The sequence below is a fragment of the Drosophila tropicalis genome, unplaced genomic scaffold (genome assembly GCF_018151085.1).
Source record: "Drosophila tropicalis isolate 14030-0801.00 unplaced genomic scaffold, ASM1815108v1 contig_979, whole genome shotgun sequence".
Classification (NCBI taxonomy): Eukaryota; Metazoa; Arthropoda; class Insecta; order Diptera; family Drosophilidae; genus Drosophila; species Drosophila tropicalis.
Genome location: NW_027173482.1, coordinates 1,463,047 through 1,482,589, shown reverse-complemented (window position 1 = coordinate 1,482,589; position 19,543 = coordinate 1,463,047). Strand labels below are relative to the sequence as shown.

At 35.2% G+C, this 19,543-nt stretch overlaps 1 protein-coding gene across 1 annotated transcript; it reads left to right on the top strand.

Moving 5' to 3' along the window:
- Positions 1-1,284: 1,284 nt before the first annotated feature.
- Positions 1,285-18,013, top strand: da (daughterless). The gene is made up of 2 exons (XM_068302303.1): positions 1,285-1,532; positions 14,827-18,013. The coding sequence occupies exon 2, from the start codon at positions 14,849-14,851 to the stop codon at positions 16,919-16,921; it is 2,073 nt and encodes a 690-aa protein (XP_068158404.1). The 5' UTR covers positions 1,285-1,532; positions 14,827-14,848; the 3' UTR covers positions 16,922-18,013.
- Positions 18,014-19,543: the final 1,530 nt, after the last annotated feature.

The following is a 19,543-nucleotide window of genomic DNA, read 5'->3' as shown; positions in this document are numbered from 1 at the left end:
TTCAATCTGCACAGTACCTCATTCGGAGTATATTACAATTACAAAGATGTCAAAGCCCAACAGAAAGGTATACTTCGCCAACATTTGTCACCGAACCTGAAAAGTTACTTTCAACGTATGATCCATCCCAAATCGATAAAACTTCTCAACATCTCTAGATATCCCAAGCTCGATTATATACGATGGTAAGACAACTAAAATTATCACAAAGGCAAGCGAACTCTTTAGCACATCATTTACGATCTGTTAACGTTTTGTCTAAGGATGTAAAAGTGTACGGATATCGGAAAAGACAAGAAGAGACTTTTGGACTTTTTCGAAATAAACGGCAATAATACGTTTGCATACTGCAAAAATATCGTTGGGTTAATGGAACATATGAATTGCACATACAAACTAAAGGAGTGGCGATTGTTTATCGATTCAATGAAACTAATTTTGGATTGTGTTCAGTATAGAAAACATCAATGGAAAATATGTACTGACCTAAAAGTTGTTGCTCTACTCACTGGCTTGCAAGCGGGTTATACGAAAAACATGTACATACTTCATTTGTCATTGGGATACCAGATTATTCCGACTGTATAAATATTTTTCAAAAACTAAAGAACTACAGTTAGTTTAATTTTGTTAACATATCTAAAAAAAAATTCAATTTGATTATGTGGTTATATTATAAATCGTAAATTAGATAGGTCTGGTGTCTCTTCTGCTGCCATTGAGCAAAATAAATTCTCATATAATGATCAAGCTTCAAATGGAATAATATCAATTTTAGCAAAATGGGAGAAAGAAAACATAAAAAAAATTTGGTCAAGATTCGATTATTTTTACATTTTGTCCCAATGCTCGGGAACGGACGGATTTAGAGGCTAGATGTCTTCCCAATATTTGTAGCTCTTTCAATTCTAAGAAACTTTGCTAAAGAAAAAAAAATGAATATTTTAGAAGTTAGAAGCAAATGAAAAAAACATCCTTTACGGAAAAATGGCAACTTTGATGAAAAACTTCCGCAAAAAATTTTGTATGAAACCATCGTGATAACTTAAAGAACTAATGATGCAGTTCGATTCGCAGGACTTGAAATAGGGTGAAACCATCGAATTTTGCCATGTCTTTTTTTTCGACTATCACAGTGTAATGGATCTAGTGAAAAAATACTTCATTGCTTCTGTGTGGGATTACGGATGTTATACTGTGGGAACACGCTGCGAAAAATTTAATATCGATTAAAAGTAGCAACGCTTCAAGTGACGCATGATGAGAACAAAGATGGCGATTACACAAAAATGAACACAGAACTTTAAACACAACGGGTTTTTATGTGTAATTAAGACAAAAGTATTGCATACATAGAAGTAATTTTAATAATATGTCTAAGAATGCGTAAATTAAAGTATTATAATGATTTTTAATATTTGGATAGTGCTGTTTAGGTTTTGTACAATCCAAAACATTACTTCGGGTGTGTGCAAGTGTGTGTCGAAATTGACAAGAATCTAAGTCGGCAACACCTCTTATTTAACACTAAGGTAATTTCACAAATTATTGGTATTATTTAAAAACTAAGACCCGTCGCTCACCTTAACTACTTCATAAATGAACTTCTGTTGTTATGGGAAGGCGCAAAAAAATTTAGCCTGGTTCACGGCATCAAAAAACTACATGACTTGTTCGTATGCATATACATATGTATGTATGTATGTACATATGTACGTAATTTGTATACTGCTTGCCAAATCTGTAAAATTTTTGCCGTAAACAAACATTTCAAGATTTTTGAAAGCACATACAAATGTATTTATTTGTATATATGTACATACATGCCTGAATAAAGCCTCGAATTATGCATGTATGTACATATATACCAAATATTTATGTACATACATATATGCATACGATGTACGTTTGTATATACATACATATGTAAGTACACATTTATTTACGTCATCTATTTTAAAACTGCTTAAGCTTTATTCTCAATGTACACAGACATATGTATATAGATGATAAATGAATAAATTTCTTTTTTAATCTAAAAAGATTACATGAATGTTTGTTGTTCTATTAAAATGAAATTTATAGTAAAGTAATTATGTATGTATGTACATACATGTACATATGTATGTATATACCCCATACAAATGTACACACATACACACATCCAAATGTATTTATAAGTACGTATTACCTGTTGTACGCAGACAAAACTGTTAGTATTATCTTATGAACATCTATGTACATACATACAAACATACATGTATGTATGTATGTATGTAAGATCTAGTCGGTGGCTCAATGGAGACCTTCTACTACTACCAATTAAAAGTTTTGTATCTACCTTCGGGAGACACTGCTTTAGGGATCATGATGATGGTGGACCTTTTCCACGCACTGTGTCTTTTCAGTTTAATGCAATTTGAAAGTGGTATAAAGAAGGATCCGATTTCGTGTACTCGAAGATTAATTTCCTCGATATAATGGCTTGGGGTTTTTTAAGGTCCTCTTATTTTTAAAAAATGACCCAGCTAAGTACAATTGATTTGGACAGTTCATGACGTGTTTCCTGTTTTGAAAGCTTTGCCTTAATAGAAATCTTTCTTTCTTTAAAGAAAATTAAAGGAGTTTGTGTCAAAACTCATTCGAAAGAGGCTTAGTCCCTTTACCCTTTATACTTAAAAAAAATACCTAAATTTTTTCCTGTAAAGTTACCTTGCACCTTATACCGTATGAAAAAATAATGAATTTGTTGTGCTCAAAAGTATTTTGACAACATTTAATACTAACTGGAAATGAATTTTAGCCGAAATGAATTTTAGACGTTTGAGTTTGAAGGAAGGAGTAATCAAAAGAAGTCTACTAGAATTGGAAGGCAAATTGACATTGCAATCCCACGAAGAGCAAATAGTAAGAACTGATTTTAAACAATGAGTCTATTTCTATAAAAGTGAGACTAAAACTACAATTCTGTTGTGCTCGAGTTCGAACCCCGTGGTAGGTGAAGTTTGTGGATAACGACTAATTTTTTTTTTTAAATATGTATATGTGTATGTATGTAAGTACATACACTCATGATGAATATAATAGGTACACCCTTTAAAATTTAATTTAAATTAGCACAACTTTTTTTCTATTACCTTAATCACCAAAATTTAAATGTACATTTCTTTATTGAACATTTGTTTATTATTAACCTTAATTTGGCAAAGAAAAATTATTTTATTCAAAAGTTACAACAAAAAATATGAAATTTCAGTATTTCGTGCTTGATGAAAATAATAGGTACACTTTAATTCACTAAGTCATATTTAATTTTTTTTGTTTTCAAATCACTGAAAATCTATTTTTGTTTCATTATCTGATTAATATGGAATGTATCCACCTTTATTTTACCATTACTTTTCCCATCCGGTTGGGCATATTCCTTACCAAAGCTTGTCAGGACTCTATCGATATCTTCTTCGACGCACTCCCACAATTGTCGATTGTTGCCACTTTTTTCTGTTCCCGACTGATTCTATAGCTCACCCCACAAGTTATCGATGAGATTCAGATCCAGAGACTAACTGGGCCAAGCGAAAACCTTTCCTAACCTAGAAAATTCGGACACTTTCGAGTCCTTGAGAGCCATTGGATCCAAAATGGACAATGATATTAATGTTTTTCCAATTAGGATATGACTACAAATGGCTAATCTATCAGTTCGTATCGCAAGAAGGGTTCGTATGCGAACCAAAGATTTGATCATGTAGCAAAGATTTCTTAACGACTACTTCACATGGGCAGCATCTGAAGTTCAAAAAAACCGGCCTAATATCCTTCTTAGCAACGAAACTAAAATTTATCTTTTCGGAAATGACTGTTCCTAACATTTAAGGCGCCCTATAACCAAAAACTTTGATCACCGCTACAGTGGTGCATGGTGTTAAAAATATTATAGTGTGGGGTTGTTTGTCTTGGTCAGAACACTATCCAATATTCCTAATATCTGACATGATGGGAGCAGCTGACTATAGGGATGTCCTGGAAAATATTATGCTAGCATATTTAGAGGAAAAAAAGTCCCTGTGGTGGGTTTATCAACAGGATAACGACGTAAAACACACCTCAAAAATTTTAAAAACTTGGTTAGAGGTCAATATAGTGGTCGTTCTCACCTAGCCCACTTAGTCTCTGGATCTGAATCTCATCGATAACTTGTGGGGTGAGCTATAGAATCAGTCTCGAACAGAAAAAAGTGGCAACAACCGACAATTGTGGGAGTGCGTCGAAGAAGACTTCGATAGAGTCCTGACAAGCTTTGGTTAGGAATATGCCCAACCGGATGGTTAAATTAATGGTAAAATAAAGGTGGATACATTCCATATTAATCAGATAATGAAAGAAAAATAGATTTTCAGTGAATTGAAAACCAAAAAAAATAAATAAAACTTAGTTAAAGTGTACCTATTATTTTCATCAAGCACGGAATTCTGAAATTTCATATTTTTGGTTGTAAGATTTGAATAAAATAATTTTTCTTTTCCAAATTCAGCTAAACAATACACAAATGTTTAATAAAGAAAAGTGCATTTAAATTTTGTTGATTAAGGTAATAGAAAAAAAGTTGTGCTAATTTAAAGTCAAAAAAATTAAATTTTATGGGGTGTACCTATTATTTTCATCATGAGTGTACATACATATATGTATATATCCGAATTAAGTCTGCTGTCAGGAAAGTAGTAGATGGACCTACGCACAGTGGATGGTCTCTTATGGAGCGAGCGGCCTTATAGTGACGATAAAAATATTTAAAAACATATTCTAAAATGATAAAAAAAATTTCATTTAATTTTACAAAATCCCTTCTCTAAATCACCATATTCAATTTTAGGAGAATATTGGATGGTCCATGAATTAAAATTTTATGAACGGTAGGCGGAAGGTAATACCATGAAAATGGCCTTGTTAAAAAATCAATGTAATTTCCGCTGATAACCCAGGATTACTGAAGTATTTTCTGGAAGTGTTTCCATCTTTCGATGTTCCAAATCTACCACCCTTGGGCTTGTCAACTATCAATTCCATTTTTGAACGAAATTCTGTTTGTATTTTTTTTTTTTTAATGAACTTTTTCTTTTCCTTGGTCACTTCGAACTTGCCAGACTACAGAGGACAAATTAATAAAATATTCAAAAAACCTTCCACACATACATATGTACGCATGAAGTGGTGACAGATGTACTTCTTTTTCTAAACTCTTTTTAATTATGTTCATCTGGATAAAAGCATTACAAATTTTGTCATCAACCATTGTCAGGTGCAAAACATGCTGAACAGTAACGGTTTTATTACCCACGGTTATCTTTGTCGGAACAAGATTTACATACAATTTTGTATATTTCCTCTTCTATACTCAACGTCCTCCTTTATAAATTAAAATTGGTCGACAATATCGTTTGGATGTGTATGCTGACCATAGCTGCAAAAAAGCTCTATTGATGTAAATATTGATGCTTTGTTAAATTCGCTTCCAACATAAGCGAAATAACTTCATTAGCGCTTGCAGGGGAGATATTTTCTCCATATTTTTTTAAAATCCTGATCTATATTTATATACAGTGGTGGACACAAATTTAAGGCGTTTTTTATTTTTAGTTCTGATTTTCTGGGCTCCTAAATAACTTAATGGAATAATTTTTTCTTAAATTCGTTTTAATTTCGTGTCCGCCACTGCATTATAAAATTTCTACCATTTTGGACTGAGCAAAAAGTCTCCATTTTAGAAATGATCAAGACAGTAAAAAAGGATATTTTGAGTTTTTTTTTAAAATAGCAGTGAGAACTAATACTTAGTCCTGAACTAATTATTGGCAATAGCGGGTTGGCACTTGCGCCGCACCGAATCCAGCAAAGCTGAACTGGGATCTGTTGCCATGTTTCTTGGATTACTTACTAATGTTAATCTTTACTGGACGGTTTTTATACCCTTGAAAGAGGGCATTATAAAATTGGTCAAATTTTTGTAACGCACAGAAGGAGACAAAGTCCAATATATGAGAAATAAGCCCAAATCATTCCCCATTGCGTGTGTTTTGGGTGGTATTACGTATATTCTGGGCGACGTACATACAGTTGCGAGCAAAAAAATAGTAGCGCAAAACACTTGCCGATATTTATTACTATAACTTGCAAGATAATATTCCGATCTGTGTAAAACCTTTAAGTACCGTTATCAGCAATGTCTAACACTTGTCCATTACATTTTAACTTCACTTGAAGACTTAACTTTTTTGCTACTTAATTTTTAAGCTTAATTGCCAAATTTAGAGCGAGCAAAATAATAGTAGTGAAGGATCTTTCTTTGCAGGAAACTAAAACTATTGCTAGAAAGTTGTTTTTTTTGCTCTATTTGATGTGTTAAATGTTCGCGGTAGAAGATTTATTTAAGTATTCCAATTCGCAGACTTAAATGGGCCGGGGTACGCATATTTCTTTTAAGAAGATTATTCAGATCAGAAACCTTATGGATAAGGCCAAAACTTACATAGAAGTCTGTCAAATTTTTAATTACTCCCTAACTGCAGTTCCAAATGCATTAAAATTTAAAAAAATATCAGAAAGACGTGGCCGAAAGCTTAAAATCTCGCCCGAATTAGAAAAAAAATAGTACGAGACTCAAGGCTTCGCTCGTTTGCATCTGCTGTGAAGATCCAGGCAGAGCCTAAAGTGCCGGCCAGTGTTTGGACAGTGCGGTGAGAGTTACCTCACAATAACTTGAACGCTCGCAGCCCTCGGAAAAATCCGCTTCTCCCACAGAAGACCATAAACGAATGGATTGAATGCTCAAAATTTCACATAAAATGGCCTGTGGAGAAATGGCGCAACATACTGTGGTCAGATGAGTCCAAAATTGTGATGTTTGGACAGAGGGGATCTAGGCCGTATATTCGTCGACAAAAAAACATGGAGTACAGTCCACAGTACACCACAAAGACCATTTAAACATGGCAGATGAAGTGTGTTGGTGTCAGGCTGGTTTCCCGAATACGGTGTTGGTCCTATATGCTGCATAAAAGGCATAATGTGTACGTTAAAATTATTGAGAAAGTAAAGGTACTACATGACGAAGAGAAAATATCACTTTGTTGGGTATTTCAACAAGACAATAACCAGAAACACACAAGGAAAGTGGCAAAAGCTCGTATCGACAATGCTAGAGTAGATTTAATGAAGTGGCCCGCACAGTCGCCCGATCTGAGCCCGATTGAAAATTTGTAGTGCAATGTTAAGAAGGGTGTAGTTGCTGCAAAGCCAACCACTAAAAGAGGTCCTTAGACTGCTATAGAGCGTACATGAAAGGCCATAACACCAAAAAAGTGTTAGAAAATGATAGATTCAATGCCTCGTCGCTGCGCAGCCGCATTGGGGAACAATGGACATGCCACTTATTATTAATAGGTTGATATTAACCTGGTCTTTATTTTTAAACTATTTCCCTGGAATAAAACCCTATACTATGATATTTTGTGCTCTTTAAAATATGTGCTACTATTATTTTGCTCGCCTCAATTTGGAACTATTGACACCAAATCTTCATTATTTTCGAAATATCAAAATGGAGTGGTTTTTTTTGTTTATAATATAATTAATAACAGACCGAATAATAAATTTGCATACCAAGAAGTCTCAGTCTTGCCCCGATAACATAACTTTCTATGATATTTATAAAATGGGTGAAGCCACTACTATTATTTTGCTCGCAGCTGTATGTACATACTGTTTAGACCCGGCACCACCAAACAATAGAATTATGCGGTAGTCTGTCCGAGAATTTTAACCACTTTGCAATTGGAAGATTCATATGGAGTTTTGTCAAAACGCAAACCTATTTTTATATGCTTCGAAATCAAGCATATTATCTATTGTTCTGTGTGTCTACTCCGTCAAGTGACATCTCTTACTGACGCTTTAGGTTTACATGTATGTACACATGTTGAAGAATATACAATGTGTTCATCTGAAACCGCTTTACCGAATCAGTTGCACTAATGAAAATATAATACAACTGTACTTATGTCACAAACAACTAACCTAGCATTTGACTAGCATTACATTCAGCCACACACATTGTGGAAAACCATTTGTGATTTTAAACTAACCGAAAAGATCACTGCGGCAGGGTGTCAAAAAAAAATCATTTTTAACCCCCCGATAGTGAATGTCACTAGAGTACGATATTTTAAGAACAATTGTCACCCCCAAAAGCCTAAGATTCCCTATATAAACTCCATATACTTGTAAATAAATTCAGTTCATAATTTAAATTCAACAAATGAAGATTGGTTTATTTTCCTTATCTCTGGAATTTCTATTCAATATATGTTATTAAAATTGAACAATTTTTTTTTTTAAAAATGAACAATTTTTTTTTTTAAAAATGAACACAAAACATTGAATAATAGTTAATCATGGGGTGTCTCAGAAATCGACAACAACCCAAAACAAACGCAAAAGCAAATTCATTAAATTCGAAATCTCTGCAATTGATTGATCGACTTGAGTTTCTTACTTTTTTTTAAAAAAATTTCCCTTTCTTCCTCTGTGGAGTGCGTGCCTCGTGCCAATACTGCATATAATGTTATTTAATTCAATTGAATTGAGAAACCTTTAATGTAGAATATTATATTAGTTTCGAAAATGTACTTTTTTTTATGAGACAAAAAATATTTTTGACTAAAAACATACGGAACAATTTTTTTTCCCAACCGAAAAACGAGATTGTTTTACTATCAAGCATATACTAAAAGAAAGTGTCGTAAAAAAAAAAAATGTCGAAAGAAAAAAAAAATATATTTCAAAATCAAAAAAGGTTTCCGTTTCTATTATTTCTTCCAACACTGTTTGCTTTTTTCCTCCAGCTTCGTCCAATTCAATGATCAGGCCTTTGTCCTTTTTTGAAGAAAGTCGTGGAATATGTACATATGCTATATGTGAATATTCTAAAGCAATATGCGGGATGATTTTAATAAATTACAAAAGTAAAAAAATTGCATATACTTCTTTCGCGGAGGTATCCGACAGGGATATTAACTACAGCTCCTTTTATTGCGCTCACGTAATGTTGCATAAATAATTATGAATGGAAGACGGGGAGAAATGACTGAATTGCATGATATAGTCATTCAATCTTAATCAAATTTCGCGCAGTCATTTGGAGGTAATGTTCATGATAATAGCTTAAAAAACAAAGAAGTTATTTGGAAAGTCACTGTTCGTGATTATGTGTGCAGCAATGTTTTGCTAAAAAAATTTCGGATTTTAACCATTCAACGTCAGTTCAATGGGATTGGGCTTGCCACGAACACCACCCAAAAAACCCCCTTTAAATCAGAGAATGAAGAATCCGACATGCAGCATTTCAGCTCCTTAGCTTTTACGGTCTAGGTGGAGTTCGCGTTGATCCAGACAGACGGACGGACATTACTATTTGCCCTCGTCTCTTCGTCTTTATACGGCCGGAGATGCTTCCTTCTATGCGTTGCAGACTACTGACCAAAATGAATGTACCCTTTTTGCCAGGGTAGAAAAATTCAACCGAATTTATACAGCGCATTGACCTGGTATAATTTTTTCCGACCATTACAACGGATCTGGCCTTGAACACAATCAGGAACAAATAGTGAAGATACAGGAGCATACAAGGATACTAATATCTTTATTTATTGAAATAATAAAATACTGCATCCAGGAAAACAGATATTTTACTTACAAGGACCAAACATTCATCCAATGAAAAGGAATGCCGATGGTCCTGACCTCACCTGTCGTTGTAGACATTGTTATAAGCCAGACCAACAAAATAAATTCTTTTGACAGAAACTAAAACTAAGAGACGACTTACTTTAATTTTATTTTCATGAAAGGAAATTCCTGCGGAAATATATCTAATTTTAGGTAACAGAAAATTAGGTTATTCAAAGCTTAGTCATTTTTGTTTATTTTTATTAAGAACAAATCAGAAATGCGATGTATTGCATAATCAAGCCTACATGCAAAATTTCAGCTCTGTAGTTCTTACGGTCTAGGAGGAGTTTGCGTTGATCCAGGCGGACGGACGGACATGGCTATTTGAACTCGTCTCGTCGTGCTGATCAAGAATATCTATACTTTGTATGGTCGGAGATGCTTCGTTTTATGCGTAGCACACTTCTGACTAAAATTAATATAGCCTTTTTGTAAGGGTATAAAAAACTCATGAAACCGGAGCTTTTGCCTAGGCACAAAGCTGCGTTTAGAGTTTGCCAACAAATACTAAGTTTGTACTCCCAGTTTGAACTGTGTGGTAAAATATTGTTTTTGGTAACCAAAAATGTTTAATTTGGATAAACCCGAGGAGTAGCGCTATTAAATTCTCGATTTGCGCGTCCAAAAACAAGTCCATGTGTACAGAAATTTGTATATGATTATACGGACGGAATTCCCGTTTATTGAAAGGACTCTAAAAAGTTAAATAAAGCGTAAAATAAGTGCACAAAACTTTGTTGAGTTGTCCAAGATCATTTTTTTGGAATTTAGACGGGATATATACATTTTCTAGCGTTATAATGCACCCAATCATACAACAGAACTCACAGAAGACATTTAAAAGTCTATATAATTCTTATTTTAGACTGGTGACTAAACAGACTAGACCCAAATCCGATAAAAAATCTTTTAGGCATCTTGATGCAACGGCTTTATGCCATGGAAAGCAATTTGCAAGTTTAATTTTAAATTATTAGAAGTCGTTTTTCAAGAATCGGACAAATTGGACATGCAAATGCTGCAAAACACGCTTAATTAAATGGCAGCTCATATATTGGAATCGGTAAAAAACAGAGGAGAGGGCTATTCAATCATTTAAAAATGTTTCAGTTGGTTTTTATTTTTGATTTTAAAATTAGGACACAAACTAACAATTTGTTCCAGTTACTTATTTCGTTTAAAAATATTTTGTTTGACATTTTTCTAATTTTGCCCCAAGCTTTTTTCCATTTTAATGGGCTAAAATATATTTATAAATTTAACCCTCTAATGCTGTTTTCTAAACTATTGGAGGAAAATAAGAAGAGCCATTTTTTTAAAGTAAATAAAGGCTTCTAAACTCAAAAATGAAATCAGAAAAAATCTACAAGTTTTCGTTTGCTTCCAGGTGCAAAAAATGGGATAGGTGTCTCAAGGCACTCTTGGGCATCTGAGCGTGAAAAAAAGTATTGAATAGAAATGTTAAATTTATTTATTCGTATGGTATATTTTGAAACAATTTTTATTGAGCTGGATTGCTTTTATCGATTTTTTATTTCAATTTCTGCAAAACACTACATGCAGCAGATCATATTACACGCGCGAAAAAACACACGTTTTATGTTTGTTAAGAAAAAAGTTTTGGAGAGGCTTTAAAGATTTTTTCTAAATATTGTGGTGTGATTTATTAACGATCAAAAAATATTTTAATGGCCAAAACGTTCCAAGTTTTTTTTTCTGAAATAAATAATAATGTCTGAAGACACTTTTGAGCGTTAGAGGGTTAATAAGTTTAAAGATAAATTAATTTTATTTTAATCTCCTAATCGGTTCATTTGGTATAGATAGCAATGTAGTGTTTTACCTATTTCGCACACCTTATAAATAATAAAAAAAAAAAAAAAATGGGTAGTGAAAAAACTTCTACCATTAAGGAAAGATTGATTGATTATCACCGGCTAAGTTTATCGGGAATATAGCCAGCACAAATCGCTGAGTTAATGAAAGGCTGACCCTTTTAAGTTTGCACGAGATATTATGGTCGAAATCAATGAGGAATATGACTTAACCGTATCCAGAAGACTTGTATCAAGCCGATTAAACGAAAATTTACTCTTTGGGCACATGAGCAAGAAGAAACCCCTCCTGTCCAAAGTGAATGTACAAAAAAGATTGAAAAACGTGCTCTCGAGTGACGAAACAAATATAAATAGAATGGGACCTGATGGGAAAACATTAGTTCGTCGCCCAAAACTTCAAGCCCTTAATCCCAGGTACACCACCGGGACCATCGAACATGGAGTAGGTAGAATCATGTGTTAGAGTGCATTTTCTTGGTACGGTGTGGGCCCGCTCTTAAGGGTTGAGGGTAATATGGACAAATTTCAGTATTTAAATATCAATGAAGCTAACATCGCCTATGCCGAAGTTTATATACCCTTGCAGTCCTTGGCAATAATATTTTTACATTTTGAAATTTCTTTCCCTGCAACTCAATTCATCAATATACAAACAAAACAATTTTACTCTTTTTACTACAATTTGTTCTTCTTCTTTCCTCATTCCCTAAGCAAAGCAACGCACGCATACACATACAGTTCATGTAGCGTCTGTGTGTGTATGCATGTGCTCTGTTGATGACGTATGACGTAGTAGACAGCAAGCAACGTTGCCGGCAGAGCTGGAAGCAGAGCAGCGATTATTATATTGACTGCAACTTGTGTTATATTTATCCGATCCGATTCAAATTGGGATCTGGGGTTTTATATCTAATATTATCACATATGTAAATTTCATAGCATACTCCAATTTTTTTGAAAATGTTTGTTCTGGAGCTATATGATATAGTAGTCCGATCCTGATAATTCTCATACTTGATCTCCGCCAGATAATGAAAAGCACAGAAAAAAAATTGTAGCCCATTATCTCTTAAGGTGGCTGAGTAAAACGCATACGCACGGAAGGACAGACGGACATGGTTATGACTCAGCTTCTCATGCTGATCAAGAATATATATACTTAATGGGGTCGGAAACGTCTCGTTCTGTGCGTTACAAACATCTGACCAATTTTTTAATACCATCTGCAAGGGTATAAAAATAATACAAAATACGGTGGAACCTTTTTCCTTTGCCAACATGCCTGTGAGATGGACAATTATGCAGGACAATGACCACAAACACACATCAAAGGTCGTTGAAAACTGGTTTGGGAAAGAAAAGCTTCAAGTTGTGGAATGCCCACCTTATAGCCCAGACATTAATCCCATCGAAAATATGTAGATCGATGCCAGGGTGGAAATATAAAAAAAATATCAAAGAAGTTAAATTCGGCTATGCCGAAGTTTATATACCCTTGCAGTCCTTGACAATAATAATTTCACATGTTCAAAATTTGTTTTCTGCAACTCAATTCATTAATATACAAACAAAACAATTTTACTCTTCATACTATGTACAATTTGTTCTTCTTCTTCCCTCATTCCCTAAGCAAAGCAACGCACGCATACACATACAGTTTATGTAGCGTTGCGTCTGTGTGTGTATGCATGTGCTCTGTTGATTTGATGATGACGTAGTAGGCAGCAAGCAGAGCTGCCGGCAGCGATTGAACCGATTTATATAGACTGTAACTTGTGTTCTATTTATCCGATCAGGGTCAAATTTTGGGATCTGAGATTTTATATCAAATTCTATTATATTGGTAAATTTCATGGGGATACTCCAATTTTTGCAAAAATTTTTGTTCCAGAGTTATATGATATAGTAGTCCGATCCCAAAGATTTTCATACTTTATCTCACCCGGGTAAAAAAAAAGCTCCCAAAAAAAATTTCATCCCGATAGCTCTTAAGATGGCTGAGTAAAACGCGTACGCACCGACGGACAGACGGACAGACGGTCAGACGGACAGACGGACATGGCTATATCGACTTAGCTTCTCATGCTGATCAAGAATATATATACTTTATGGGGTCGGAAACGTCTCCTTCTGTGCGTTACAAACATCTGACCAATTTTATAATACCCTCTGCAAGGGTATAAAAAAGAAGAAAAAAATATCAAAGAAGTTAAATTCGGCTATGCCGAAGTTTATATACCCTTGCAGTCCTTGACAATAATAATTTCACATGTTCAAAATTTGTTTTCTGCAACTCAATTCATTAATATACAAACAAAACAATTTTACTCTTCATACTATGTACAATTTGTTCTTCTTCTTCCCTCATTCCCTAAGCAAAGCAACGCACGCATACACATACAGTTTATGTAGCGTTGCGTCTGTGTGTGTATGCATGTGCTCTGTTGATTTGATGATGACGTAGTAGGCAGCAAGCAGAGCTGCCGGCAGCGATTGAACCGATTTATATAGACTGTAACTTGTGTTCTATTTATCCGATCAGGGTCAAATTTTGGGATCTGAGATTTTATATCAAATTCTATTATATTGGTAAATTTCATGGGGATACTCCAATTTTTGCAAAAATTTTTGTTCCAGAGTTATATGATATAGTAGTCCGATCCCAAAGATTTTCATACTTTATCTCACCCGGGTAAAAAAAAGCTCCCAAAAAAATTTCATCCCGATAGCTCTTAAGATGGCTGAGTAAAACGCGTACGCACCGACGGACAGACGGTCAGACGGACAGACGGACATGGCTATATCGACTTAGCTTCTCATGCTGATCAAGAATATATATACTTTATGGGGTCGGAAACGTCTCCTTCTGTGCGTTACAAACATCTGACCAATTTTATAATACCCTCTGCAAGGGTATATTTGATATTTTCTAAATGAAAAACTTTAATTCCGTTTTTTGATTATGTTTATTTATACAGAACGAAGTTTTTCATTTAGAAAAAAAATAACAATAGCCAAACAGCATCGGATGACTTCTTTTGCGCCGGATGACTTCAATTGCGCCACCTTGTATATGTGGCTTAGTAATCTCGTTTAAATGTATTCAAATATTTTGAATAATAAGTTTTAACAACAAACATTTGTTTGCCAGTATTAAAATATACTTAATTTAAAATCAACAACAAAATTGTTTCTTTTACAGTGTTGCAACTACTTTCCCAGCCATGGCGACAAGTGACGATGAACCCATGCACTTGTATGAGGTGTTTCAGAACTGTTTCAATAAAATTGCTAATAAGCAGACCACAGGGACTACTGGATCTGAGCGTGCCGCTGGTGGATATCATTCGCCTTATGTTGGTGTAGAAAACAGCATGTATCCAAACGAATTTAATTCACACCATGAAGGAAACAATAACCGATTTGCTCATACAACGACTGTGGATCAGTACTTTGACACTGGAGCTGCAACAACGAGTGCCGGATGGTACCAAACTCAAATAAATAGTAATAACAGTTATATGGGACAAGGGACCTATCAAACCAACACCGCTTTAGGTGGTCATGCGTTGGATCATCAAGTCCATAATACCGATGGCCTAACAGCTAGTGCGAACCTCGGAATGAACATAGGGAGCGGTGAAAGTAGCCATGGCATGCACAGTCCTGTGTCTACGTCCTTGCCACCAATGAGTTCGTTTCGACCAGGTGGAGGTCCCAGTTTACCCAGTTTGGGTGGGCCAACGCCAGCAGTAGTGCATTCTCCTTCTGTGTATAACTCACCACAAACTCACAACCAAAACACAGCACAAACTCATCATACTTCACTAACGGCGACTGGACCCCATACACATGTAGTACATGGTCACCATTCGAACAATCACACCCCAAATTCACATTCACATTCCCATTCCCACCACAGTCAGCTGAGTCCTGCAGTGCAGAATGCAGATGCCTTTGGTGGGACCGTGAAATCGGGTATAGTTGTTAGTTCTTCGACCACATCACTGCGTCAACAGATTTATATGTCAGCGGCTGCAGTGGCAGATCAAAGCATCAGTAGCTTTAGTTCAAACCCATCTACACCTGTAAATTCGCCACCGCCATTAACACAGTCTGGTGTAGTCGATGCTTCTACTGTTTCTGGAGCCACAGGATGGGGTCACCCTGTGTTAAACGGACCTGCTAGTTCAAGTTATTCAAGTGATATAGTGCCTGTGTCCGGTTTGCATACAATGGCATCGGTATTTCAAGGTGTGAGAATGGAAGAACGGCTAGATGATGCACTTAATGTTCTTCGCAATCATTGTGAACCTGAAATGTTAGCAAACGTAGTGAATCCATCGATGACATCAATGGATAATATTGATACATTATCCTCTTTTGTGCCCCATTCGCCTTCTCACCTCATAAGTGGTAGCTCGGCTGGTAGTGGTGCTGTACCAAATACATCTGGTGCACATGCGCATGAAGTACTATCTCTTGGTACAACAGGTTCTTCTGCGGTTCAAACAGTCGGCGCTGGTGCCGGTACTGGTTTGACGAACATCAAATTAGAACGTAGCTCATCGACATGCGGACCATCAAAACAATCGAAAAAACGTAAGGAACACACTTCTACTTCTATTAATGTGGCTACGACAGGAGTAGGAGTATCCACTACATCCAATTTAACCAACTTGGATATTTCCGATACAAAACCAACAAGTTCGATCGAATCTTCACAACAACAACACTTGCAACAACTGTCGCAAGGAGCAAAAGGGCCTAAAAGACCACGCCGTTATTGTTCTTCGGCGGAGGATGACGATGATGCCGAACCAGCTGTCAAAGCGATCCGTGAGAAGGAGCGCCGACAGGCCAATAACGCGCGTGAACGTATTCGAATACGTGACATTAATGAAGCGTTAAAAGAATTGGGTCGAATGTGTATGACGCATTTAAAATCGGATAAACCCCAAACAAAGCTAGGTATTCTGAATATGGCTGTCGAAGTAATTATGACACTAGAACAGCAAGTAAGGGAACGCAATTTAAATCCAAAAGCTGCATGTTTAAAACGCCGGGAGGAAGAAAAAGCGGAAGATGGCTCCAAACTTAACAGCCAACATCATATGATACCCCAATCCCAAGGCGGGAGTACTTATCATAACCAGCCTTCGCAAATTGTGCCACCTCCAACACAGACCCTTAATAGCATGACCATATCCTTACCTGCCAATCAGGCTACCAGCGTCTTACCATCACATTTACAGCAGCAACAGGGGCAGCTTGGACTTGCTCAGATTCCACAATAGCATGCAACGTCTACTAAAAGCGTCTTAAAATCGAACACTCTCTTCCATTATCACTCAATTTTTACAAGAGTCTACCAAGTACTCAACAAAAAAGGTCTTAAGCAGTTTATTTATATGTCGTCGTCCACCCCAAATACATCCACGTACGTTAGTTTCTTACATACAGTATCTACAGTTGCCCCATTGTTATTAACCAAACGTGGGTCTTTCATTATTAAGCTGTGTGTTAATTTTCATCTTACAGAGAATTGTTTTTGATTAAAACGAATGTACATAGCTGTTTTAACATAATTTAAAGAGAAAATGTCTTGCAAAACTTTCAAAAGTTTTACCTTTTAATTTGGGTTTGATAAATAAAACAAATTGTCGTGCGATTTCATAGTAGCCATATTTTTATAAAATAAAATATATATACATACATTACTCTATAATTACTTATAAGTAGTTTTATTTGAAAAATAAATCATTTTTAAAAACATAGAGTTACGTTGTATTTCCATATTTTATATAAAATATTCTTTATGTTTATGTTTATGTTTATTTTTTTTTTTTTAGATTGTCTTACATGTTCTAATTAATTAAAACCCATACAACCGCCGTACATATAAAATAACTGTACTTGCGTAAATTTTTAAATAAGAAAATATTCGTTAAAATTATACGCTAATTGTTGTAGCCTATCATGATGCACCTTAAGGTTTTAATATGGTTATAATTCAATATTCAAAAGAATTATGTTATTGCCTTCAGCATAAATTTTTCTAAAAAAGGTAAAATAATTTATGTTATATTTACATATAACGTATTAACTGGCTGTATGTGGTTTAGCAACAAAACTGATGGTCTTTTGCGGAGTTTACCAAACATATACTTGTACTTGAACATTCATCACGTCGGTAACAATTCACACATAAGAAGTAACGTTTGTATATCTTGTTAATAATAAAGCATTTTAATTTTTTAAATTGTATTTTTCTTTAAAACGTCCATATTCCTCAATTTTTAAGATAAATTGTAAAGATATGTGTATTTCTTAGTTCAGAATGGCTAGAACGCCGATAACGATAAATAAATCAGGCAAAACATACAAAATGTGTTAATTTCTTTTAGGCTGGGAATTATGTACAACAGATAACCGTGTCTGGTCGTAATGGCGCTTGAATCTGGTCTGTGTCTCTGCTGTTTTGCTTATGCTCTTATTTGATTTCGCTCATTTTGAAGTCCATCTAGTAGATCTGATTCGTTTTTCATTTTTTTTCCGAACATAACTTTAAAAGCTGTAAACTTGGTCGACGAGTGAACATTCGAGTTTATAGCATTTTGCACCTGTGCGTTGTACCTGTACCACTTCTGAGGCTCTGAATCTGACATCTTCGCCAAGACAGAGAGGATGATTTTGTTAACCCTTGCTATTTGTCCGTTTTCTCTTGAAACTCCTGTAGTTGTTTCGACGTGTTCAATCTTATAGATTGTACAAAATGCTTTAAAATGTTAAGACATAAATGATTGCACCCCTATCACTGAAGATAAGTCGGGGATTTCTAAAAATTGTGACCCATTTAGTCAAGTGTTTAACAACTTCCAAGGCATCTGTCGACTTCGTAGGGAACCCATCTACGACTGCGAATAAATAGTTGTACTTTTTTGAAGTTTCATCCAATGACCCTAAATGATGACGTGTAGCGTGTCCAGTGGCACTTCTCCTTAATCGATAGAATCCAAAAAATCTGCTTGTCCAACTTTCTATTGTGTGTTATGCCCCGCACGCAGTTTGCAATGAACTGACCAACTTTTTTGTCCAAATGCGGAATATAATAATCTTTTTTAATAGCATGCTTTGTTTTTTAAACACCCATATGTCCAAGGTTGTGAGTGTTCCTTTTTATCTCCTTTTCCATGCTTTTAGGAACTGCCAACAAATCCAATCCATCGACCTGCTTATATAAAAGTTTATTTTTGTACCCTTGCAAAAAGGGTATATTAATTTTGGTCAGAAGTGTGGAACGCATATAACGAAGCATCTCCGACCATGCAAAGTATATATATTCTTGATCAGCATGACGATCAAAAAGCCATGTCCGTCCGTCAGTCCGTCCGTCCGTCTGGATCAACGCAAACTCCTAGACCGTTAGAGCTACAGAGCTGAAAAGCATGTAAGCTTGTACATATATACTGCAGGGGTTGTATATAAAGTCACGAACAGTGACTTTTCTCAATAGCTTCGTTATTTTCTGTGCTGTGAAACTTAATATTAGAGAGTTTATTACGCCTATAAACTACTGTGTCAAATTTTATCAAGATCGGGTGACTATATCATGTAGATCCCATAGAAACGATCAGTCGAAAACAGTGACTTTTGTAAATAACTTCGGAAATTTTAACGCGATTACTTTCAAATTAAACATTTGTTAGTTTAATATATCTGTTAATGACTGTGCCGAATTTGATAAAGATCGGGTGACTATGTCATATAGCTCCCATAGGAACGATCTGTGGAAAACAGTCATAACCTTGCAGAGGGTATTCTCTCTCTGACGTGACGGCCGTTTTTTGCATAGGTCCTGAGTTTTTATTAATTTTTATTGTTTTCTCTCAATTTTTATTGTGCTTAGTTTGTTCACG